This window comes from Eupeodes corollae, chromosome 1 (genome assembly GCF_945859685.1).
Source record: "Eupeodes corollae chromosome 1, idEupCoro1.1, whole genome shotgun sequence".
Taxonomy (NCBI): domain Eukaryota; kingdom Metazoa; phylum Arthropoda; class Insecta; order Diptera; family Syrphidae; genus Eupeodes; species Eupeodes corollae.
This window is the reverse complement of record NC_079147.1, coordinates 238,225,681-238,253,548: the sequence shown is the minus strand read 5'-3', so window position 1 is coordinate 238,253,548 and position 27,868 is coordinate 238,225,681. Positions and strand designations below refer to the sequence as shown.

The 27,868-nt window shown below is 30.6% G+C and overlaps 1 protein-coding gene across 25 annotated transcripts in view; it reads right to left on the bottom strand.

The window, feature by feature from the left end:
- Nucleotides 1-27,868, bottom strand: part of LOC129941495 (cell adhesion molecule Dscam2) — a 259,928-nt gene that overhangs the window by 16,909 nt on the left and 215,151 nt on the right. For 18 of the 25 annotated variants that reach the window (XM_056050163.1, XM_056050146.1, XM_056050154.1 and 15 more), the window contains 8 exons: nucleotides 22,292-22,411; nucleotides 20,985-22,211; nucleotides 20,192-20,347; nucleotides 19,435-20,118; nucleotides 19,267-19,375; nucleotides 18,865-19,208; nucleotides 10,934-11,146; nucleotides 2,454-2,621 (listed from right to left, as the gene is read on the bottom strand). In XM_056050163.1, coding sequence (XP_055906138.1) covers nucleotides 2,454-2,621; nucleotides 10,934-11,146; nucleotides 18,865-19,208; nucleotides 19,267-19,375; nucleotides 19,435-20,118; nucleotides 20,192-20,347; nucleotides 20,985-22,211; nucleotides 22,292-22,411 — 3,021 coding nt within the window. Of the gene's footprint in view, nucleotides 1-2,453; nucleotides 2,622-10,933; nucleotides 11,147-11,519; nucleotides 11,688-18,864; nucleotides 19,209-19,266; nucleotides 19,376-19,434; nucleotides 20,119-20,191; nucleotides 20,348-20,984; nucleotides 22,212-22,291; nucleotides 22,412-27,868 lie in introns of all 25 variants that reach the window. The other 7 variants (XM_056050158.1, XM_056050160.1, XM_056050151.1 and 4 more) reach the window with 3 other exon arrangements.

Below are 27,868 nucleotides of genomic sequence, written 5' to 3'. Positions count from 1 at the left end.
GATAATTTCATAAGCAGTTTTTATAGCCAGTTGAATTCCCCCATTTAAATAATTTTGCCTTAATATTCGAGGATCCAGGAATTCTCATAAATTTAGTTCTGAGCCCTATTTTGGACGTACTGTGAAGTATCGATATTCTTTTTTTATTGCCGCACATCGAGAATGTGGAATGCGTTATGCAACTGTTTTTCACTCCAAGCAAAGAGATGTCGAAATTTTTAAGAAAAAAACAAAAAACTCTATGCAATTTATCTGTGAAAGTAGATATCGTGACCAAATATTAAACATGGTAGACTCAGGTGAGCGGTACAACTAGCTCGCATGACCGAAGAGAAACCAGACAGTTAAGTCCTTTGTAGTACATTTTATGATAGGCGACAGCGTGGGGGACTATGCTAACGTTGGAGGTAGTAACCAGAGTTCTAGAACATCTTACACACACACACTGGCCTGGATGTCATCCCACTATTGTTCTGAAGAGTATTTCTTCTTCAGGAAATATCTCGAAGATCGAAGGCTTCTTAATGACCGCCAGTACACCGTTCGTAGCAATAGCACCCCTGCTGATTTCATGGTTTATCTCACCGGCCAGTTGAACATTATTTGGAAGGTAGGTTAGGTTAGGTTATAGTGGTTGTTCAAGATGGAAACGGACACACTTAGGCCAGTTTAATTGCGATCACAATGTGCCACATGAATCTTGAGGCTTTTTCCTAGGCTCAATGGAACCAGTTTGAGCCCCTTACGAAACGTGAGAGGCTGATTATGCTAATATGATTTAGATCGTTAAAGAAGAATTCTCCTAGGTAAGATTATTGCACTTGAAATTTCTAAAGCATTTGGCATTAGGCTTTCTTCTTCTACGTGCCTTCAGTTTTGATAAATCCCTCTTCGTTGGATTAGAAATTACATTTCGGTCCATTTAATGCAATAAATATTATCAAGTCTGAGAAACACAAAATAAATGCTGGTATCCCTCAGGGCTGTGTTCTATCTCCGACACTCTTTCTTGTTTTTATTAATGATCTCCTCTCTGAAACATCTACTTATATATACATAATTACCTTCTTCGCTGAAGAAGAAAGGCACCGACTTGACAGCATTATTAAATGAGGAATTAAAAATCCATAAGAATTTTGTGAGTCGAAAACTCAATGCTGCTTACTGTAGTTAAAACACAATTTTCCACCTTTGCTACTATCCATGAGTGACACTTTCATCAAGGCAACTGAAAACCGATTATAGGTACGTGTCTTCAATTAACTCTTTTGAAAGGATCACATACGCGTTGTCGCCAAAAATGCCACAAGATGTAAGAACTTGGCTTCCCTTCTGATCTGGCTGTTATCTTTAAAACTTATATATGGTACGTCCAAAGCTGTCTCTTGCACAGTATTCAACGTAGGGCATTTAAATTCAGTTTTTCGGATATCATGGTCGAATCGTTTACGTAGCTTGAACACCGTCGTAAAGTTTCTTGTCTCACCCTTTTTACCGTTACTTCAAGGGATTATGCTCAAGCAATTTAACCGAAATATTGGACCCTCAGGAAAACTCATCAGTATACCTTCGAACCCAGCTTTGGAAGTACTTTCAAGTACAGAGATCCGTTCTTCAGACGTACTACGCGAATGCAGAAAGCTTTACCACACTTTGTCTTTCTCAGCCATTGCAATATTCAGGAATTCAACACCAATGTGCATTGATATCTCCTTTCAAACCATCTTTTTCGCTTTTCTAATGCTCACACTGTGTCTTATGGCATATTAAGGGTATCAAAAACCTCCTTGAGTGTGATATTTATTAAAAAATAAAAAGGTTTCACTCCAGGATTACAGAAACGACAATGTTAAAATTGTTTTTGGTGAATTCAAAGCTTAATAGTGGAAGAAAACCTCAATTTTTAAAGTTACGGTAATGAAGTCAATAAGGTGTTTTTCTTAAAAGCTTAAACATTTCTACAAGGCTTCTTTTTAAATAAATAATACGAATTTAATAAAAGAATAACTTAAGGCACTTTTGTAAAATAATATTTTTAAAAAGTTATAAAATTACGTAATACTACAATAAAAGCAAGCACATTTATATCAAAAGGACACACATCTAACAAAGTAAATATATTTAAGAAAAAAATAATATAAAATAATAAATTTATTTTAAGTTAAAAAAACACATTAAGAGTGCTTTTCAGAATTTCAAAAAAGTACCAACTACAGATTCTATATGAGAAAAATTTTAAAAATCGGAATAGTGAAAGAAAAAAAAAACAAAGAAATTCCAAAATGGAAACTCCATTATTTACTCCAAGTGAACATTCCCAGAGCAGTGTTAAAAATACCACACGATTTTGGTTTTTGATTTTATATAAACAAGAAAAATATAAAAAAAACGAAACGAAAGTTTTGTAGATATTGTCCTTTAGATTTGATTAAATTTGGCTAATTGATGCTTACTTATAACTGTACCTCGCTTAATCCTGTCGCAAGTGTTGTAATTGGATCCGGGTACGGGTGGCAGCTTCCTGTTTGGTGGTGCAATATAACCCAATTCGTCACGCAAGTCTGGTCGCCTCTTGTCCAAAGTAGCTCCAGGTCCCATTGTCTGATTGTAAACTACATCGTCTAGAATTAATATATGATATCGAATTCTCAATAAATGTGGCTGAAGATGCTTTTTTTACCATTTTGTTTTACTTTTTGTTTTACTCAAAAATTAATTTTACTTTTCTGTTTTTGTTTCCAGTTTTTAACAATTTCGTTTTCTTACTTTTTGGAGAAATCCATTTTTTCTTAATAAAAAAATTGTGCAAATAAATTTTAGTTTTTTAAGTTTTAATAATTTGGTGCACTTACATTTAATTTGGAAATAGATGAATAAATTTAGTATTATAAATAAATTTAAATTCACTTAAAATCTTTTGCAAATAAGTTTTACTTTGGTGCATTTATTTTTTTTTTAATTTGTTTATAAATTAAATTTTATTTAAGAATTTTAAATGTAAAAGTAAATTGATGATGGTGCTGTGATTATATTTTTGATTTTATTCATCAATATTATTTGTATTTTGTTTTGCGATAATGAAAGCATCTTTGCTGTGTTTTTAGAAGAGGTTAAATTTTCCTCCAAATTTTTAGAGGAAAAATCTTCTAGAATAAATAAATTTGAATTAATAAATAAAAGAAAGAATTGTTGATTTTAAAAGAGGAAATTAATAGAAGACAGAACATAGAAGACAGAAGATAAGTTTACACACATTGAAACTATAGAGAATAGAATTTACTGTACTCAGATGTTGTTTTTTGTTTTATTCGTTTTCAAACCGAATTTTGTGTAAATTAAAAACAAAGAAATGTTTGATTATTTAGTTTTATTTGTTGGTTGGTTAATTTTGATATTTTGTCTGATTATTATCTGACTATATATTATCGCAAATTACTCTTCTTATTTGATTTGTTGTTTTGTTTTTATCTTAGAATTTTATTTGTGCCAATTTATTAATGGGGATGAGACATTCATAAGATGATAGATATAATTTTAAATAAATATAAATAATATTTTTGGCAAATCATAGATTTTTATCAAAATATATAAGATTTTAAAACTCTTGTTGCTATTTGTTAATAATGAATATTATTTTTATATAGGGTACCTTACATTATTTTATATATAATACAATATGTTTGGAGATGTCCTTACCAAAGTGCTTATATATGTATGTAGATGGTCTTGCTATTCGAACCGATAGTCCAGAGACTTTGCAGGCCTTATTAATAAATTAAAACCATATTGCGATACTTGGGTCCTTTAAATTGATACTACGAAATTAAAGATCATGTTTTTAAGATCCCAAAACAGGACAGTAGTAACAGGACTAACTGCAACTTGCACCTTGACGGCTCAAACATAGAAGAAATGACTGATATTTAATACATAGGATTTACTATAACACATTACTTAAATGTTGGTGCTGATTTTAAAAATGAAAAGAAGGAAGTAAAGGCAGCTAGGAATTGTTTGTTTTCAAACGTTTTCAAAACCAACTATCAAAAGTTTTCTCTTTTATGCTAATGAAGCTTATAAATACAAGGAATTAGAAGTAATCGAATTTTTCAATCGGTACTTTTTCAAACGTATTTTAAGACTCCCCTCTAACACACCAAATCACGCTATCTACATCGAATCAGGCCTGCCTCTAGTTCATTAAAGACAAACTTTAAAGCTAACGCATGCAATATTGTTAAAGTCATGCGGAGACCTACAATGGTCAGAAAAAATATTTTGACAATACTATTTGTCATGCTAAACCACTTGATATGGTAAACTGAGAAATGTTACGGGAATCTTTTGCTACTCAAAACCAAAAACCAAACACCTAGGCAACGTTAAAATACAGAAATATTTTATTTTTCTCATACATTCTTTTTGGGACCCTTTAAATGAATACACTGAGCCATAACTAACTGGAAAAAGTATTTTGAAATCGTAATCTTTGCAGTTTTTTTCGTGTCGCGTGCTATCATAGTTGAATTTCCTATTTTATTGTGTCTTTTTAATAAAATTTATTAAGTTGGACGACATTTACAAACAATTAGTTGATTGTTGTAAAACGTCGGAAGTTAGCCAAGATTTAAGAATTGAGATGATGACCAAGTATTATGGGAGTGTTTCGGTGGAAAAGTTAAGCAAACTATATAAAGTTCCTCGTCAAACCGTCTATTACCAAATAAATAAGTAGAACAGAAACAGATCCACACGAAATGTTCCACGTTCAAGGCAACCACGCAAGAAAGAGGGCCGTTAAATGGTCAAAAAGTTTGAAGAAAATGTGCTGAACACCCCAAAATCTGTAGCAATTGAAATAAAAAAGGAGTGTAAGAAATCGTTTGAAGGAGACTGACTTTGCTACTTACATAGCCAGAACAATACACCAAATATCTCAAACAAACAAGCTTAAACGCCTGCAGTTTCCCAAAGATTTATTACAGAAGCCTTCATAATTTTTGGAAAAAGTATTGTGAAATGATGAAAGCTGTTTTGAGTACCACGGATCAAAAAAAGGAAACTGTTTGCAGAATCCCTAGGAAAATGCGAAACAAAGTATAGCACCTGTGTGTAAACGAGGGGATGGGTTTGCTTTAATGACTGGAATAATGAACAAACAACAATATTTGGATATTTTAAATAATTACGCTTTTAGTTGTGGTGATACATTGATAGGACAGTCGTTCATTTTGCAGCAAAACAAAGCACCTCGTCACAAACCCAAGATGATAACTAATTTTTTAAGGAAAGTGGGTGTAAGAACACTAGATTGGATTGGACACCTCAAAGCCCCGAATTAAACATGATGGAAAATGTGTATTCCTATATAAATCGAAAAATGAGTCCATGCTTGACAAGAACGCGCCTTTGGAAGGAAATTTCTCCGAAAATTCTCCAAAATTTGGTAAAATCTATGCCAGGCCGATTGCAGAAAGCTATTTATGGCAACGAAAATTTCATTTTCTATTAAATAATGCCTTAATTTTTGTTTAATTTTCTTTTCAAACTTATTTTTTCTTCATAATATATTTTGTCATAATCCTTTTTCCACCACATATTTTTGAAAAATATTTAATTCTTCGTTGCAGAACTACAACTTTGAATTAAATTAAATAAAATTCTTTTGAAAGCTCATAGCAATTACATTATTATGCATTTTTTAAAAATATTTTTTCAACTGATCAAATAAAATATTTGAATAAAAATAAAACAATATTCAGAAAAAGATTATTTTCACAGCTCAACGAGGAAGGCACCATCCTTTTAAGAATGGTATGATTGGGCATCAGAATATAACTTATATTATAGACGAAATCAAGAACAGATTACTCTAAGTTGAACTTATGCCCCGGATATGAAAACTATTTTTAAAACGAGTAAACGTCAGTGAGATAAGTCTAATCTTTTAAATACGAGTTGAAATGCTTAATCTTAACTAAAGACCGCACAGAAATGATTTGCATCCGAACTGTCTACTATGTAACCTTAATCAAGCTGATAACTTTTAGCTTTTTGTCCAATCATACAGGAAATCCGAGGATTACATTTTAATAAAAGCTTTTTTTACAATTGCAGTGTTTTCTAGGCTCTAACGAATAGAAACATGTACATGAATTTATATTACACTCGGTCTAATGATAAATTTTGTAAAACTAAAAGCCTATTTTGTGTTCCGAAAACTTTCATTTTATATTAGGTATATATTTGAACTATTTTTTTAATTATTATTATTTATTTATTTAATTCATTTAATTCATATAATTAAACATTTTTGGCAAACGGCTTATAAGCCATGAATGTAAATCTGTTTAACTAATTCTGTTAAATATTTTATATTAATAAATAAAATAATAATTAATTGTATATTAATAATACTACGAAATTTTAAAATTCAATTTTCACTGAGTTTGTTTAAAAGCAGGTTTTGGAGACCGTCCCTATGTCTGTACAATGTATCTATAATCTATAGTTCTCTCATGGACACAAACGGCCGAAGCGATATCTGGGAAGCCATTAAAGAACTTATTCTTATAGACTTGAGTTTCCAGCGCCACCAACTCAATTGTCAGTTTAGTAAAATTTTACGTTCCATGAGAGTTCTATAGATTGTTGTATAAAATACAAAATTTTAAAAACTTGAAAATTAGCACCGAAAATTTTCAAACAACTATTAAGGCATCAATTTATAACGTATTATATTTCTTAATTTAACACTTTCTTATCACCTGGGTGCGGAAAGGGACAAAGACGGACAACTCTCTCTTAGCCGAACAAAAGTGCTGAGACCGTGGTTTTTCGCCTTATGGAGATTTCACTTTGGTTCCTCTTAGGATAATCGAGATTAGAATTTAGGACCCCAAAATCCTTCAGAATAGTATTATTTGATTTTTACTTTAGAAAAAAGTATATTTTAAGTATTATGTTAAGTGCAAATAACGACATCTTGTAACATATTTTTATATATTTTGAAATGGCTCTAATTCATTGGAGTTTAATAATTTTTAGTTTACCAACATTTTTTTTCATTTCAAATAAAATTTGTTTGCCAAAAATATACATTTTATAAATATGTTTATATAGTTATTTTTTTTTTTAAGATGCTAAAAATATAAAAGTACTTACTTTGTTTTTATATTTATAATTTTATATTTAAACAAATTCAGCAACAAAGCAATAAGTAATAGTAAAAAAAATAGCTGACACATACATAGATAAAAAAAAAACATATCAATAACTAACCAACCAAATTTGTATGAAGAAGAAATATAATGTTTTATGTTACTGTCTGTGTGTGAGTGTGTGTGTTTTCTTCAGTGATGTAAGTGTTATTATTATAACAATATTTACTCGTATAGATAGGTTCACGTCAAACAAGCATGCTCTAATTATTGTAACAATATTTATATAATATATATTTATTTACATAATAAAATAGGACATTTAATTGTATTTTATCTATTGATTGGATATTTTAATACTTATGTAAATGCAAAAATTTCATAAATAAGTAAATGGAAATAGAAAGCTAAATATTAATTTTGATACAAACACCAATATTGTATTAACTTTTTGATAAAAAGATTTTAAAATGTTATACTTATTTGTTTGATTTTTGTGATAAAATTGTTGTTGGGTATACAACTATTTGTGTATACCGTCGACCAAATTTATGAATAAATAATAAATAATTTGACTTACAAAAGCGATGATGTCATTATAAAATATACTCAAAAATTAAGTTATTTAAAAATTGAGAAAAAAAAACAATTTGTTAAAATTAAACATACTTTTTTTTGTTTAAATTAATTGTAAATTAATAATTCAATAAATTGAGAGAAATATGTATGGTGATGATTTTTTGCATTATTTTGGTATTTGCTATTATTTTTGTAAAGTTCAAACACAATGAACAAAAAAGCTAATATAAAATTTTAAACAAAAACAAAAGAGCTGATGAACGAACTTTCATTAGACTTTTTTCTATGGATAAAAACTCCATTTACCCTCAATTTGAATCAAAAAATGAGAAAATAAACGTCAAATTTAGAACTTAAGGCATTTTCTGAAAAATAAATGGAGTATCAATTTTTTCAAGCTTAAAGAGTTCGAAATTGTTGTGTAAATTGAAACTCTTACGACCAATTTCTTGACAATGTTCTAATGTGTAAAACTCGGTTTATTGTAAAATTAGAACTAGATTTATTTGTTACTCATTTCTACATCAAGTCAAGTTATCAAGTTTAAGAGCTTTGATACAGATTTCAGTTTGAGATAGAACTTTGATTCATTAGACTCTCAATATTTGCGGGTTTGAAACACGGTTTAGAAATCTTTTTACTTCTTTAAAGAAAGAGTTAAGGTAATATTTTGTATTAAATAAATGCCACCAGAATTTAATATACTATTAGAAAATTCATTTATTGACCACACAAAATATGATTTCAAACAATATTTTTTTTGACATAGAAGAACATTTTTACATATCTACATTTTAAATGATATTGAATTTTTGCACGTTATACGGAGAGTATTTTTATAATATATATAGAATGTCCTTGAATAAAAATCTGATCGTATTGCGTTATTAAATATGACCCCTTTACAAAATAAATGATTTTATTACTTTAATAAAAGTAGTATTATTATTTAAGTGCTTTCTACTTTGTGGCTGGAAATGCTACTTTTAACTAAGGAATGGATCAATCGTGCCAAACAAATTCATCAAGTTTTATCCAATGAAGAATCTCATACGGTTTAGTTGTACGAACAAAAATATCATCTGCAGAATGCTTTCATATGTAGGTAGGAGTCCAAATTAAATAGTAAGGCCATTCCTTGCTTTAACATCAATTATTTGCCAAATAGTTGAAAAGTAAAAATTTATGTTTCTTATTTATTTTATTAAGCTGTCTAGGCTACAACCAGAAATCCGCACCACAAAAATGGATATGTGATCATAACGACGTAGATTATAAATATAGCGGGCAATATTGTTATAATCAACATTCAATTTGCGGCTAGTCAAAGTCTAGTTTACAAAAGATTTCACAGCACAGTTGGTTGTATAAGGGCCTTGGCAAGTAACAGTTTAGTTTAGTTTTGGTCGGGATGAAATTTGGAGTGACTTGAAGAAGGCGGAGATTTCCATAGACTTTACCAATGGCACTATTAAGGTGGTCATCCCAAGTGAGGGTGCGATTTATAATTTCAACAGGTTTAAACCCGATAGGTCAAAGTTTTTGCGATAGAAGGAGAGGGATGTTCATTGGACAGGGTTAATGCGAAGATCGTTCTATTTTGACCACTGTGAAATGCGGAGTGTTACACACAAATCTTTTAACTGAAATTGTCACTTTAGCTCTGGCAAATATAAATTTAAGGTTAAGATACACATAACTTCTTCTAATATTTAGCGGTGTTCCAAAAGGTTCGATTCTGGGTCCCGTGTTATTCTCACTCTATTTCAATGAATTACTATCAATTGTAAGAAATAGATTAATCCACATGTATGAGGTTGATGTGCAAATGTATTTGAGCTGCCCATTTGGGCTTATAGAGCAAGGTGTAAGCTGTCTTACCGAAGATCTATAAAAAATTGCATGTTGATCACATAAAAATGGTCCGGTATTGAATCCTACAAAATCTCTAAGCCTTATGATTTCAAAGAAATTTGTGGCCCTTTCTTGCTTTCCTCCGATGCTGTTACGAAACTTCCTAACTAAATATGTTGAAACCACTAAGAATCTAGAAATGGTGTTCAACTGAATTTAAACTGGAAAAATCATTAACATAGCTGTAAGTAAGACGAATCATGTGGGCAACACAATCCTTTACGCCTATAAGAGTGCGGATGTTATTAGTGAGAGCTATTCCGTCAGCGGAAGAAAGTTAAATGTAGCTTTTAACAGCCTGGTACGCTATATTTACGTACTTAAAAGATATGACATTGTATTAAGATTTTATAAAAACCTATTAAACATGACTTTCAAAAATGTCCTTGAGTATAGATAAATAAGTAAATATATTAATTATGATATTTTGATTTTGTCACCATCTTTTAGAGACCATTAAAACACATTTTTGGGCCGCGTCCAAGAAACTTTGTGTTAAGTGTATGTGTGATTGATAGAATATCAGAATATAATGTCATAAGTCATGCGTAGAAAGAAGTAAGTTATTTGTTAGAACTTTGTTTTAAAAAACCGATATTTAAAACTCAAAAATATATTCACACCGGGTTCTAAGGAAATTATAGAAACTGATGAAATGGTCGAGTTTTAAGTATTTAAAAAACAAAATTTCCAAAACAACCCCAGATTTAATTGATTGGGTTTTAAATTGATTTTTTTTTATTTGTCAAATGGGTATAACATAAATATTATTATTAATCAATTGCAAGCATCTAGTCTATAAGTATTTTACTTTTCGTTAAGAACTTCAATTTGTTTTATTGAGACCTGTGAGAAGAAAGTCTCAAGATTTATGTATGTGTGCCTTCATCCTAGACAGGTACTTCAACCTAAGCATCTGTTTCGCACAAGACTGACATTTTTGTAATTTAAAAAAGTCTCTATTTAGATTAATTTATAATAATGGCCCATGATGAATATTTGTAATTTTAAAGCTTATCGTAGGAACTCTTAAGCAACATAAGTTTAATTAAAAAAAAAAGAAACCTTTGACACCATCGCTCAGATGTATAAAAAAAACTTTAGTATTTTTAAAAATAAATCAACAAAAACAGAATCATAAAACGCTTAATTAAGTAATATAAAAAGTATTTTTTTTTGTTTATAATTATGATGAATAAAATATTTAAAAATAAAAAAATATAAAATTATTTAAAAATAATAAAATGCTTTTCTTTTAAGCTGCAATGCATTCGACCTACAGTAAACATCCTTTTGTCCGCCACGCATGTCATCAGCTCTTCGTCTTGATAGCGCTACACACACAACTAGTATACCCACCGCAACAACAATGCATGTTGCAATCAATGGCACCATAAAGTTCAAATCTAACCATTCTGGCATCCATGCTGGCATCCGGATCCTTGTATGGATATTCGCAGTGCCAATGCCATCGTCCAATGGGGCAACAGTACCTAAATACGTACCAATTTTGTTTTATTTTTCGCAATGTCGCCATTTTGCGTTCATCATGATTTCCGAGGAGTATTGTAATTTTGGATTTTGGATTTGTTTGTTTAAATATCGTACAACAGGCACACATTCATTTTATAGTTTTTTAAGTTTATGTTTTTTACCACGATGCATTGGTAAGTTTTTGTTTTTTTTTTTTTTTAAATATTTGTTGATGTATATTTTGTTGTAGTGTGTTTTTTTATTTAATAAAAATTTTGTTTTTCATAAAACATAAACCATTTATATAAAACACAGTTGAAGAAGAAAGAAACCAACAAAACGAGAAAGAGAAGAAAAAAAATATCGAGTTGATTAGTTTTATTTTGGTAATACCTTTGTGATGATTGCCTTTGCTACGTAGGATACAAATAACAATAATGGCAATGATTATAACAAGTAGGGCAGCTACCACCGGTACAATTAAATTTAAATTCGACAAGATGATGCGAATAGTATCCTCGGCGGTTAATTCGGGTAATTCACGCGAGGGGGCGATTGTCCCTGTAACAACCAAAGGTAATTTGTCTTTTGTTCTTTTTTTCTTTCTATTTTTAAAAAAACACTAATGTACCATTTTTTTGTTTTGATTTTGAATTAAAAATACCAAATACACAATAACAATAATAAACATTTTTTCTATATATAGTTAACTTTGTTTTTTTTTTAAATTTTATTTTGTTTATAAACAAAAATTTAATATAAGAAAAGTGAAAGATTTCAAGGAACAGATAAACTGCTATGAGAGTAACAAGAGTGAAAAATGTAATGAGATGTAACGATAACATTTTTAACGCCAGGCACTAAATTTTTGTTTAAACTTTTGTGTAACAAACAAATTAGGTTGTAGGTTAAATATATTTTAATTTTAGTTACTGAATGCAATTTGTTTTTCTTGTTTTTATTTGCTTTTGGTTTTTAATATTTAATATGTTATTAAATTTTAAGTTTTAACTTCAAGGCAAAAAGTAACTACTATTATGATTCACGAACAAAGAATTAAAAGAATAATAAAAATACAACACAATATGATATGATTTACTGCTAAAATTGAACAGCGTTAACACAATTGGTTTTTTTTTTTTTAAATACCATACCATAAATAAAATTAAATCATTAAAAAAACTTAAAGTTAAAACTTAATTTGTTTGAGTTAAATTTAAGAATAATTTGTATTAAAAATTATGTTTTGTTTAATATTAATAAAATACAAAAGTAATAATAATAATAACATTAACGAACAAAACTAATATTTTAAAAGTAACTAAATTTTTAATAATTTAAATAAATTCTAATTATTTTTTTTTTTGTTTAAATGTAGTTTTATTTATTAATATTTTGTTTTTTAAATAACTTTGGTTGTTTCAGGAACAAATTGGTATTATCTGATTGTAAAATTTCCCCATGTTTTTTTTTTCTTTTTTTTGATTTAATAAAATAAAAATATATTTGCTCTTAATACTTTTAATTGCAATTTAATATTAAGAAAATCAAGACAATTAAATGTGTTCAGAAATAATATAGATGCTAAATAAGTAAAAAGTATTTCAAAATAAAATGAAAATTAAATTTAAGTTGAGTTCTTGAAAATAAATATCTGAATTTGAAGATGATGAGTTTTTTAGTTGTCGAAAAGTGTATTATTTTATTATAAATTTTTAAAATATTTATTTTGGATTTAAAATTAGAGTAACATGAAATTTTAAGACTGTTTACAAAATGCAAAAATTTGACCGAGATCCCTGCTTAGTTGTTTTGAGAATCAGAATAACGTTAAACGTTTAAGGTAAAAAATATTTAGCTTATACCTTTTGACATTTGGAAGCTAAATAGTTGCTATAGATTTTGTTACGTTTAGTTTCAATTTCGTGAGAAATTCATTGAGAACTAAAATATGTACATAAATAATTCAGACTTACTGCATTCAATGGAATCTTGAAATAAATCTTGATAAGTCGGAAATAGTAATATTTCGCAATGGTGGAAGAAGAGCGACGTGCGAAAAATGGTTTTACAATAATTCTGAAATAAAGGTGTCTAATCAATACAAATATCTTGGGATAGTGTTTACAACATGTCTTGGAATGAGCATCTAAGAAACAGATGGGGAGCATCTAAAAATTCCATCAATGCAACGTGGTCGAGACTGCTGCGAGACAATACCGTCCAACACTTAACAAAGTTAAAAATATACAATGTCGCCTCAAAAGCTATTATGTTGTACTATGCTCAAGTTTGGGGATACCGTGAATACAATCAAGTCAAAAAGTTGCAGCGGTTCTTCATTTTAAAAGATGCTTTTTACTTCCCGATAAATGGCCAAACTATGCTCTGCGCATTGAAACAGGTTTACCGAATGGTTCGTTAAATTTTTCTTTTGACATGAATCTACTTGAATGGCCCAGCTTGCCTAACATTATCTTACTGAAAATGAAAGAAAAACACTGGACTGAATTTACAGTTAGTGAGACAAGTCTCAATTTCACGATGAATATTGCAACTTGATGTACTCTGGCATACTGAACTACTTTGATGACTTCAATTCACGTGATATTATTTCCATAATTTTTAAAGCTCGCTGCGGGCTCATTAACATCAATCGAAGAGCTTTCCAGTGAGATACAGATAAAATATGTACATTATGTAATATGGATGAATCGGAAAATACCATGCACTTCATTGGAACCTGCCCATTATTCAAAACGTACAGAAGACAATTTTTTGGCAGCGGCATCCTTTCTCATTCTCAACTTCTCAACGTTCTTAATGGCTACTAGTACTCAAACTTATATTACTCTTCTTAAAACCTTCAATTAAATATCGCAATCTTTTTATAAACGAATTTTCATAACATAATGTATGTAACTTAATCTACTTCCTAAGCTTCTATATTTTTAAACGTTCTTTTTAACCTGACAGACTAAGTTTAAAGTTATTGTCAAAACTAATTTTAAAGCAGAAATACTCATTTTTTGTATATATCTTGTATATATGTCTGTCTATCTAAATAATGGGTGTTTTTTAGACTTCTGGCAATACTTTTTCAAGAGTTAGTCTTTTTGACAGCTACCATTTAAGTTATGCTCAGTTTGGTAAATAGATTTAATTTTAAACAACCTTTGCAAATCGTATAAATTTAGTACCATCATAATCGTTTGGTTCAATTTATTGAAGGAAAATTTGTGAGCAAAGTGAGAGGCCTGTTGCATAACCTCCTCCCAAGATCGTTCGAATTTACACCGCTGGACCATTTTTTTGTGGGGTTATAGAAAGTCGTTTTCTACGTAGATAAGAAAGATAATTGACGGCCAAATAATACGACCCAATTGCTACAAAAAGTGGTTGAAAATTGGGCCTTTCGGCTGGAACTTATTCGAGCTAGCCACAGCTGGTTTTCCCTACAATAGTCTTAAAAAAACATCCTAAACTCCTGCCCTTGATGTCTACAAACTAATATACGCAAGACATTCATTTTCGTTTTAAATTTGCAAAAGACTTTTTTTAGGAACCATAGATGAACTTATTTATCCTTTAGTTACAGATAGAGGCACATTGCAGATGGATGGACTTAAAAAATAAACATACAAGCTGTTTAAAAAAGTCTTAGCTGTTTTTTAATAGTTGTTAACACACCAGAAACGCGCACTAGTTAAATTAGAAAAATGAGCTGCCGTAAGAAGAAAAAGGCTAATCCAAACCTGGATACATGTGTGGGATGTAAGCCTCAATTTTTTAAATAATACGTTAAGGAAACGAAGTTCTATTAGACAAACAAAAAGTATTCGATTATGCATGGGATTGCAAAAGGTTTAAAAGGTCAAAAAGTTAGCTTATTAATTTCTTTTATCGCTCTCTCTCTCTGGAATCTCCTTGAGGAAATATAGATACATAACTGAGCTCTTGATCTTTACATGTTTAATATATTAGACGTGAGAATTAGCTACTATATGAACACAAAAAAAGAAGTACATCAAGCTCTCGATCTGACACTAGCGACTTCTATTAAGCATTAACTTGAAAAATTTAAATGAAAATTATTCTATCCAAAAATTATTGAACCATTAAGTTTTGGTAATATTAAATTTTTGTCTATTTTTGCGCAGCTTCTATTGCATTCTTTTAAGTTAGGACACAAACAATTATTTAAAACAAATAATTTAACTTATTAATTGAAGTCACTTTTATTTAACTATACAATATAATGCTTCTTCTCCTGGAATATTTTCTGTCGGCAAAGACAAACCAATTTTAACTTTTTTACTACAATCCTTAATTTTTCATTTCTGTAAAAAGGACAACTAAGTACCCGTGGCATGATGGTTAGTGCGTTGGACTGTCATGCAAGGGGTCTTGGGTTCAATCCCTGCCTGTGCCACCTTAATTTAAAAAAAATAATTTTCGCGGGTACTGCCTCTTGCGAGGAATTGACAAATCCTTCAAGAGTAATTCTTGTCATGAAAAAGTGCTTTCTCAAACTAGCCGTTCGGATTCGGCCTTAAATTGTAGGTCCCTCCCATTCCTGACAACAGTACTCGCACACAGGAATGGTTGAGAGTTGTAAGTCACTAGGCCCTGGTTCACAACGGACTGTTGCGCCACCCCATTTGATTTGAAAAAGGACAACTATTAGTCCTAGGCATCACAAACCACTTGTCGTGGAGTGATCACATATTTGACTTCGCCAAAAATGCGGCTAAGTTTTTAGTTGTATTCGTCCTAAATTGGAGTACATATTTGGGCTGGAGCTCCAATAACGTACTTGAGTCTTCTGGATATTGATTGGAATTGAAAAAAGAGCTCCAAATATGATAGAAGATCGTTCTCTGACCGGGACATTTGCTTCTCTTGAACACCGCCCGCCACAAGGTCTCATGCCTGTCATTGCCAGTTGCATTCCTTCCCTTAAACAATTCAACCGTAATACCCGTACTGCTAGGAAAGCCCATCAGTTTACCCTTGAGCCCTATTTCGGACGTACTGTTAAGTACAGAGATTCTCTCTTTAGCCGCACTACGCGAATGTGGAATGCTTTACCTGACTCAATATTTTCCACTCATTACAATGTGTATCGGTTTCTCCATTCTAATCCTATTCTCATTTCCTAATTGCTCACACTGTGTTTAATTATTATAAGGGTATTTATAACCCCTTTAGTACGCGCACAATATAAAAAAAATTCATTTGATTCCAAGTTTTGTTTGGGGAATATTAGAACTGACACGAAAGAGAGGTACAAAGAGTCAATATTTCCATTTATAGATTTACAATATTCACAGAACATAAATAAGAACGTCTGCTTCCAAGACTTGTCATATCAATAATTTTAAGTTTGTGCTGATAAGATGAAATATCGTAGGAATAAGCCCATTCTAACCATCTCAGTCCAAATAACAGGAAACTTTTTGTACCAGTGGCAGTTTGGATTTATGATAAGTAAAATTTGGTGGACATACATGAAAATCGTATTCAAACAAATTTTATAATAAGTTGCTTCACAAGGATCAAAAAATTGTAATCCAAACAAAAATTGATATAGACTTTAGTTATTGAGGTAATGTGTTGCGAAAATTTAAATTTTCCATAAAAAAAAAAACAAGGGAGAATCATACTCTATCAAATTACAGAAAGTTTTCTCGTAAAGCTCATAAGTTTTACATTTATCAACGTTATGAAACAAACAGTTCCGAAACGAACACACAAGTCAAAAAACGAGTTAGGATCACATTGCAATTCCTTACAATCAGGAGTACTTGAAACAGTTTTGAAAACAATAATAAGATCGTGGGAATAAATAAAAACCATTGAAAAGTACAAAGTAGGATCCATCGGATAAATAAGAATTAAGCCATATTACGAAATGTTCCTTTTCTTATTTTAAAATTTAAAACTCAATGTGAGGGATTATTAAACTCTGCCGTGGTCTAATGATATTGTAAAAATATGTTTGATCTTATTTATTTTCAGTTATTAATTTGCATATGAAAAACTTAATCATGATTGAAATTTTGATTCATCTTCAAATTCAGAAACTATTTCATTTATTAATTACTTATTATTTATTATTACTATTATTAAATGCTCAATCTATTGACACCATCTTTTCGAATAATATTTTATTTATTTTTTAAATGTAGCTTAATTAATTATTTCGTTTAAAATTAAATTAATTTTATTTTAATATTTTCTGTACACAGTGGTACTTGCAAATTACACACACATTTTTATACAGTGGGGACTAAATAAAAAACGACGACTCTAATTTATTTGGGCACATTACATTTTCTATGTACTTATGATTTTATTGTTTATGTGCATTTTACCAATGAATACAAAAATAAATTAAAAAATCAAAATTCAAACAAAATCAAATAAATAAAACTTTTTTTACTTTTACAACACTAGCTAATTTAATTTAAAGGTGGGGTCAATTAAAAAATGGAGCATTTTCATATACTCTTGATTTTTTCAAACTAAAATTATATGTAAAACAAAATAAATTATAAAAACAAAAAATAGAAACAATCTAAATAAAAATTTCAACATTCGTTTACACTTTACTATTTCATTTTCAAAGTTTTCACAGTTTATTTTGTTTTTGTATGCATATTTATAAAAGTAGTTCTGTGGGAAAAACAAATTGCATTTACGCAATTAAAATACTTTTTTTCTTTTCAAAAATAAATGTATTACTTTTTCTTTTGATCAAAAAAAAATAAATTTTGCCAATTTTGTTTATGTACAAAAATAGTTTTGTTTTTTTTCTACAAAAATTTTGATTTTCGAAACAACATGTATGGAAAAATGTACAAGAAATAAAAATAGAAAATTAAAAAACAAAGCTAAATTGTAATTTTATTCAATAAATACAAAAATTTAAAAAAGAAATATTTTCGAAAATAAAAATTAAACAATATTTTTTATTGTTTAATAAATAAAAAGAAAAATCAAGAACCGAATTATAGATAAAAGTGTAAAATCAAATTCAACATGAAAAAGCAATGATCTACTATTTAAAAGCAGGTGGAACAAAAATCTTTATTTCAAACTATATATTGATTTTTATTTTCAAAAAAAAAATGTATTGTTGTTATTTGTATACTGTATGGAAAAGGATTCATAAATAAAGGTTTTTTGAATATAATTTTTTGAAAACAAACAAGCAAGTAACAGATGGAAGGCGAATAAATATTTCGTTTTAATTTATGATTTTTAGAGACTTACGCTTTTTGGAATGTAACTAACATTGTTTTGTTATTTTAAAAAGCATCGGAATAGATCAATGCTAACATAATTTTTGTAAGCTTGAGTAAAGTAAACAAATTGAAAATACTTTAAACAAGCTTTATATTAACTATAGCTGAATAAAATTCAAAATTAAAAATCCCTTAAAATACAAGTTTTGATTTGAATGCATGATTATAATGATATAGTGCAATTTTCTAAATGTGAAAAATACCTTAAATTAAGGCTGAATACTTGCTGTGCATGAAAATATATGTGCTTACAAAAATAAATTTTAACAACCAATTTCATTCAATTTAAATAGTAATGAGTTATGAATCCTTTTCCATTTTTCATTATTTTTTTCGTCAATAAAGTACGTAATATACAAAAGCAATTTTAAATTTGTAGACAATTTATACAATTTTTTTTTTTTATTTATTTACAACAATTGACTTACCTCCAGTTACAGTTAATGTAGCAAAATCATATTCAGCAACTGTAAAGCCAGCTGAATTGTGTGCTGTGATACGTAAGTTATACCATGTAGCTGGTTCGAGATCTAGGACAACGTAGTTATTATCGGGCTTGACATTATTTGAGATTTGATTCCATTCGGTTTGGTCGCGTTTCTTGTTTTCAACAACAAAGTGAGACATTGGGCAACCACCATCTTTCCATGCCTTGAAATGTAAGCTTACTGAATTCGATGAGACTTCAATGAATCGTGACTTTTCTGGTGTTTTTGGTTTTTGTCCTTTTGTGCGTGTGTTTTGAATGTCAGAGGCTTCTCCAGCTCCAATGCTGTTCAAGAACGAATATTTCAATGCTGAATAAAGTTTTAAAGGAAAGGAGAACTTACTTATTAAATCCAGTAGCATAGACTTGATATCTTGATCCGCAGAAGAGATTTTCAATTGTATATTTTTGAGCTTCGACTGATACTTCAGCAGTTTCCCATTCGCCAAATTCTTAAAAAGACCTCATTCAGCACTACTTTTTCAATGAATACAAAACTTAGTTCACTCACCTGGTTTGTAGTGTAATGTATATCCATGGAGTGGAGCTGAGTCACCTTCATGGGGCTTCAATTTGACAGTCAAGGCATCAGTTGTTGTTGCAGTTATTGAAACCTGTGGTGATTGAGGTGGAGCTAGTACAATCAATTTGTGAGTAATCGAGTCCTTGGCAATAGAATTTTCAGCATGGCACGAATATTCTCCGGCATCTTGACGAGTAGCTGATTTAATTAAAAGTGATCCATCGGGCAACAATCGCATATGGTCATTTGGTGTGAATTCGATTCCCTTGATTTTCCAGGTAATATCAGGTGTAGGTGATCCAACAGCTAAACATGGCATCTTAGCATCTTCCTTGAATGTGGCAGTAAATGTGTCATCGAATGAGGCAATCTTAGCAGGAACTTGATCACTTGGCATGGCAACGATACTCTTTGAGGGTTGACCTTCTCCAATATTTGTGCTGGCAGTAACCCAGAATTCGTATGGCTTGTTCTTTTCCAATTCGTTTGCTTCTAAGCTCATTTGATAGTGTGGGATTTTCTTGCTCTTTGGTTCACCTTCGGCTCCTTCGACTTTAGAATATACAGTATATTGCTGAATGACACCGTTGGGTTGTGCTGGTGGACGCCATGATACGAGGATAGCTTCATGACCCATAACTAAGGCTTTTACATCGGTGGGGGCTTCAGGAACTATTTTAATTTTTAAGGGGATACAAATTGATGTTAAGATAACTCAAGTGATGTTAACGTTTTAAAAACTTACCATCTGGTTCAGTTTGACAATGAATTGGAGCACTTCGAACACCATCACCTCCAGCAGTTGTAGCCAAAACTTGCATTGTGTAGTTAGTGTATTTCTTCAAGCCGTGTAAAACAGTGTCAGAGGATGCAGTCTTTTTGTAGTGACGTTTGGTTTCATCTAAATTTCAATGGATTTTTGAGATGTACAATTTTAAGGGAAAAAAGAGTTCGCAGGACACTGCAGAAGTTTAGCAAATTTTTTGCAAAATTTGATCTTTCTTGTAGTTTATTGGCGGATGTTTATTTGTATTTCTTTTTCGCAATTATTACAGTTTCTCAAGGAATTCAGCATAAACGTTGGCAAGCCTTCTTGCGATTTAATGCACTGCCAGGCAATAAATAAATTTGTTGAAATGTGAATTTGGCACAACTTGCTTAAAAGGATAGCATATGCACAAGAAATCAATACAAATATAAAAATGTTTAAAAAGTTTATTTTTTGGCAGCTGAACAGAAAAAGGAATCATTTTTTTATGAGTTCCGCTGAAAACCTTTATAGAATAGGAGAATACTAACAACTTTTTGCCAGTTAAAAAGAAAATGTTTAAATTAATTGGGTTTTTGGCTGAACAAAAAAGAAACCAAAAGCTTTGCTTAAGAGTGGTTCACTTTTTAACATCGTTTGTAATGAAAAAGCCAATAAACTCTTTATATAATTTTCAACCCCTTAATCTACTTCAAGAAAATCATTTGGCTTCCAAATTTGCTTCTTAGTCCCACTGCTAACTATTTATGTAAAAAACTACAATACTCACCATACCACAGATCGCTTGGTGCATACACAACCTTATAAGTCTTAATTACTCCATTTGCTGATTCCAGTGGTGGACTGACCCATGAAACGCGAATAGTTTGTGATGTCAATGTAGTGCAGGCAGTGTCGCTTGGTGGTTGGCTTGGTGTGCCTTCGGCAGTGAATTGTTTCTCTTCGTCGCTCATTGGCCCAGCTCCGATTTTATTGAATGCCTGAATGACAACCGAGTATTGTGTGTAGACTCTCAGATTATTTAATTCCAAGCTGTGTTCCTTGCCTTCTTCGGTCAAAAAGTTAACAGTTTCAAAAACATATGAGCTATTGGTATTTGATAGTTTGTAGCCGACATAGTATCCCAAAATTTCACCATTCCATTCGTTACGTGCTGGGGGCTTCCATGTTACTCGCAATGTTGTCTGATTTACAGGTTCGACTTTAATGTTTGCTGGCTTGCCAGATGGTGCTTCTTCGGCAGTGATAATTGTAACAGCTTCGCTAGATTGTGATGTTCCAATGGCGTTTTCAGCGACAATTCGAATGTTGTATGTTGTGGCAGGGCTAAGCTTTTGTACTTGTGCTTCGGTGGTGTGTCCAGGTACCATGACTCGATCGATCTCATCCCATGATGCACGTGATCGCTTGAATTCAATGATATATCGGTTAAGTGGTGAATTGCCATCGTAGGGTTGTGCCCAGCTCAATTGTACGGAACGTCCAGATTTGTCGAGGACTTTCAAGGCATATGGCATCTCAGGAACTTCTTGAATAATCATATTTATGCTTGCATCATCGCTTCCGAAGGCATTGGTTGCAACGCATGTGAAGAGGGCAGAGTCTGATCGTTCAGTACGTTTGATGGAAAGGCTTGACATAACACCAGTGGATAGGATTTCTTCGCGAATTGTGTATCGGTTGTCGGTCTTAGGGTCCAATCGCATATTGTTCATGTTCCACAAAATTCCAATTGGTTTCTCGCCCTTAGCTTCGCATTGCAATACAGCTGGTTCTCCACGTCTGGCAGTTTGGTTACGGAGTTTTTCAGTGAATTCTGGTGGGGCTTGTACGCTGATCATAATCACAGCCGAGAGTCCTGATCCAATTCCGTTGATAGCTTCGCAAAGATAATAGCCTTCGTTGTTCTTTTGAATGTTATCGATGAGGAGTGTGCCTTCTTCTACGCGAATATTATCGTTCTTTTTTAAGTCTTTGTATTCTCCGGGAGTATCACCTTTAAAACAAAAACAAAAATACCAACATTTAATGTTTTGATGCTTACATTATAAAATATTTGAAATTGGAGGTACTCACCAACAGCTCGTTTCCATGTAACAGAGGGTTTTGGGAAGCCATCAGCTTTGCATTCAACTTTAGCATCAGATCCTTGAGCGAAGGCTTTGTCAGTTGGTTCCAAAATCCATCTTGGTGGTACTGTTGTTTTTTTAATAGTTTTTAAGATTTTGGATGAAAAAAATTATATATTAGATTTTTTTGGAAAAAAAGCTTATAGTTTTTTTGTCTTAAAATTTATCATGCGGAATAGAAGTTGAACTTCTTTAAAGCGGACGGCACGGACTATATCTTTTGAAATGGTCTTATTTTTATTTGAAGTATGATTTTTTATTTAAATATTTGAAAAAATGGAATTGAAGCATATTTACAAGCGAATTTGTTATTAGTTTTTATTTTGAAGACCATTTCAGCGATATTTCTACAACAATATTGAAGATTTTTGTTTTCTTTAAATGAAATAATTGTTTATATTTTTGTACTTACTGTTTTTTTTTTTTTAAATTAAGTTATGTTTTTTACAAATTTATTTGGATTTTAAAATTTAAAAAATATTAATATTGTGTTTATCATTGTGAAGATCATTTTTCAAGAATTTTATGAATTTTAGTATGTTACCGATTATTTATATAAGAAAAAGACTTTAAAAAGTTGGGTTATTATTGAAGAAAATCAGTCAAATTAGAATGTTGAACACTAAAGGGGTATAAGTTTTTGACCCTTAGATCTAAAAGTTCGTTAATGTTTGTGAAAAGCTATGAAAAAATGGACAATAGTCTCCTCAAATCTTTAAAAGTGAATGTTTTGAAAAATCATCATTTGCATGGCACGCTTTATTATTGGCCAATATCAGGTGGGTTGCAATTACCATGGTTAATTCTTCCCGTCGTTATATATTAAGTCAATTTTTCAGGATTTATAATAGATAAGCCATATTTATTGAAGATATAACACAGTTACTCAGCTATGAATTAGAAATGTATAGAATTTTTCAACACAGTGTAATACATAAGACAGAATCTTGACTTGTCAGCTTTTCATTTTTTTTAATTTCAATGTGGTTCGGGGTAGAATCTAATTAATACTGACTGGGAGAAATTGTCCAGGCTCTGGAAACGCAGGATTTTTTTCAATAATCTTTTAGCCATTGAATAAATATTATTGTGTTGAAGATTCTAGATTACATTTTAACACTTACATACATTTGTTTACTAAGATTCAAAAACGTAGCTGAAAACAACTAACTCGAAATTAAACTTGTTACTCTAATGAATCTATGGAGTCTCCTAATTCTTTAAGTTTATTTAAAAAAAAAGCAGAAACATTTATTTCAAATTTCCAAATGGTTACAATAATAGTCTTAAAACTGAAGGCTTATTTTTGGCGTGAAAGAAAACCATTTGCAGGTAGTCATAGTAATGGTGATAACAGGTGTTTGTCAGCACGTAGTGGCAGTGTTTCCGAGAAAAAGTGCATCTTTTTTAAAAAAAAAAAACTTTTTCGAAAAATAAAATAGAGAGGGAAACCACTTCAAATTAGTTGCATATTGACGCATACGACTCGCTGATTTCAGATATGGTCTCGGCCGGTGGCAGCAGGAAAAACTGCAGAGGTCCTGTCTACTAGAAGCTTTAACCAAACCAAACCATAGAATATCGCGATAAAAGTCGCGTATGCTTTATGTTACTTTATCAATTGTTTTTTAAAGGTAATGTCTTGACATGTATGTAATACTAACTGACAGAAGTTTAAAAATTAAACAAACTGCTCATTATCGTGATTTAAATCTCGAAAGTCATTTTGCATATTATCAATTTACTTGTAGATATAATGTATTAAAATCTATGACAGTGGGCAGGTTCAGGCGACATAAGGGACTTGAAAGTAAGGCAAGTTTCTAACATTTGATTGGCAAGATGCCAAAAAATTGCCTTCCAATGGCAAAGGCAACTTTTTTGGAAACTTGACTGGAAAGTTAGCCAAGAAAAACCTCCCTAACTATCAAGTCAGTCAACTTATGTCAGAAGGACAATAGAACATGTTTTTTTAATTAACTGAAAGTTGAATTTTATTCCTCTACGATTCAATAATTTTTCGTACAATTTCACTTAAAATTTTATGTAAAAGGGTGTCTCGTCAAATTGGAAAAGAAATAAGTAATATTTCTTTACAATATGAAGTGCAAATTGAGATGGACTTTTAGTTTGCCTGAGAACTGTTTTGTAGACAGTAATGTTTTTGGTAGTTTTTGTACCGTAAATTGAAGGTAGAAGTTAGGGAAGTTAAGTTCTGAATTTGAAGTTTATGACATTTGAAAAACTAACTAGTTGACTTGGTCAAAATGTACGTTCAAGGAATGCAGTTGACTGCAAATGAAGTCTCTTATGTTGTCTGAACATGTCCAATTTGAAGGATTTGAATGATGCGAATTCAATTTTAGTTCCGAGACTTCGATTTTTAGCCAAACTTTAAAAAAACACGATTTTTACCATAATTCGAAAATGATTGTGTTTTTTTGTTCTAAGTTAACATCGCGAATATTGAACTACATATGTTCAAAATCTTTCCATTATAACCAGACTTTTTAGATTTGTTTCGTAGGAAAACAAAATCCATACGACTTGATTTTCGGAAATTTTTTATAATATCAAAATTATCGAAACTTAGAAGAAATTTTAAAATTAAAAGAAAGTTCTATGGCAATTCAAGTTCGAAATAGTTGGTTTTGAAATTATTAACCCATATCATATCGATATTTCGAAAATAACAAAATTTAAAATTTTCATTTTTGGAAAGCATTTGTGTTTCCAAGCAACAACAGCCTTTTAATTGGTTCACTGCCAACTACTAGAATGAGGCCACACATTTTGAAATAAATTTTCGCTTTCTACCGAAAACGTTTCCTAGCTCTGAATAAATATGTACTTTTTACCCCATTATAAATTCATAAATTGAAGGGCTAATTGGAAACGAATGTTGAAATTTCCCAAGATCAAATAATGAATTAATAAGAAAGTCTATAAAAAGAAACAAAGATGAGGCCATTACGAATCATTCCATACGGGAGCTCACATGACTTTTTAAAAACCTTTGTATTGAATATCTAGTAGTTGAAAGACCTTAAAAGAAACATACATTTTTTCAAGAATTTATTGTGATCAGTGGAAATATAGTTTTCCGTTGGCTTTTTTGGTCGCTGTAGTTTTTGCAATGAAACAATTAAGTTAACTTTCCCAAAAGAATTTCCCGCTCTCAGGACATGAAATAGCAAGGAGAATTAACAGAAGCAAGCAATTATCTTGCTAATCAACAAAAATATGGTAAAAATCAGAAACAATACAGATAAGCTTATTTAGACAAGACATTATATCCGAACGCCAGTTGTAAAAGTGTGGAAAGCTATAACCTACTATGGCGCAATCAACTTGCAGTTTTTGTCCACAACAATGCCTTAGAGTTTCCAACAAAACAATGCCTCCATCGACACTTCTAGGGTTGTTAAAAGTTGGATTCGATCAAAAGACGTGGAACATTTGCCATGGCCACCATATTCATGGCCATCTCGTGAAGTTTATGAAGGTGGCAGACAATTTTGAGATAAGGGCAGCTTAATCGAAGCTGTTCGCTATGCATGGCTATTTCCTTTTAAGAATATTATTTTTTAACCTTTGGTAATTCCATCGCTCGTTTTCAATATGCTTTTTGATTTTATAAATTTATAATGGGGAAATAAGTATCTATTTAAAGGTAATAAACGGTTCTGGGTATAGAAGTTTGTGGCCTCATCCTAGTAGTTAGCAGTGTATGTAAAGTATGTAAAATTAAGTTGACATAATTAAGTTTTTCATGAAAATTCTTTAATGTCTTTGCTTGGGTATTATTAGGCAAAAATGTTAACAATATGTCGAGCCCTTTCCGCCAATTTATCGTAAGCGACAAAATAAATACGATAAAATGTCGGGAAGGGCTCAATGTGTTTAAAACTTTGGGTTTAATTTTCATTAATCTTTGACCCACATAAGAATTCCATTATTCTACTAGATTAGAAGTTCGAGCGGCAGCTCTTTTGTTTTGATGTATGCAATCTTAAAAATTTGTTTTTAATTTCACCTTTACACGAAATTTCATGAAATCGAAATAAGAATGTGGAAGTTTTTAAAATCAAACTAAAGTAGAACACTTAAAACCAATTAACTCCTGTTTCAAATTCGATTACACTAGATTTCTAGAACCTAATGTTAGTTGTAAGTCTTTTTGTATAGTGGAGCAAATATAAAATAAAATCGAATCTCTTTTTATGTAACATTCTAGTCTCAAAGCAGTCTTATAATACCTCTATTACTTTGATGTTTTTGATGATAATTTTTGTAATACATGGGCTCTATATGAAAAAAGCACAACGATAAACACAATTTTTGAAAAGAAATTTTATATTATGACATAATAAGCAATAAATTTGTTATGTATGAGACTAATGTAAATTACATCTTCAATAACTGTGTAGACTTTCTTACTTGCTATTTTGAAATAAAACAGTTTTTGTTTTTTAAACTAAAGTTACAACTTAAAATTATTAGCTATATAGTTAAAGAAATTATTAAAAGAACAGGACAACATAAAGGATTAAAAATTATAAGAAAAAAGAGCAGAAGCAAAATTAAGAAAAACAAGCATGCACTCGAAGTGAGAATTGATAGAAAAATATTTCAAATTCTTTTCAATCAATTCCCAAATTAATATTTTTCTTCGATCGTAACTAAGTCATAAATGAAAGTGAAGGATGATTTAAGGTTCAAAGGATGGACGAAAGGATGTTGGAAGCTTTGACATGGGATGAGAGCTGAGAAGGATGAGGATTAGGATTACTGTGTATTTATTTTTTTTTCTCTTTTTGGGAGTATTTTGCTGTTTGGTTTTTTAAAATTTATATTTTTTGCGATATAATTGTCTTGTGAATATTTAATTAATTTTTGAAATATTTATAACGAATGCACGACACAATGCCTTGTGTATTCGATAAACACAGTTTGTTTTTATGTTGTATAATAAATGCGCACAATTTGCAAATAAAATAATAACAAAGCAGTAAATGCTGTATTTTTAGTGTTTGTGGTGTGAATATTATATTTGCCAATTTAGTGCAAAAAATGTGTGCTTTTTTGTTTTTCGTTTTATATTTTTTAATGGTGGAATGAGAGGTGTTGATGATGAGAGTGTGGAGTGCTTGTTTTTATTTATTTTAGGGTTATTTGTATGGGAGTTCCGCTGTTTCGCCATTTTCACACATTTATTTCTTAAGAATCAAAGAAAAAATAATTCAAATTTTGTTCAATCACTTTAGTTTGGTTAAGGTTTTCGATTTGATGATAATGCCATAACAGATGATTGCGTTTGTTTTTGTTTATTAAAACCATCAATTCTTATCAAACAAAAATAAAAACAAATAAACAAAAATCTGTATAGAATATTTTTATATTTATGTACAAAGTTTTTGATTCACTGCATTATTGTGAATGCTGCACGCGCCGTATTAGTGAGTAGTCTGAGTAGCTTCCTCTTTTCAGCATAAAAATAAGCAAATAAATAAAATATATATAT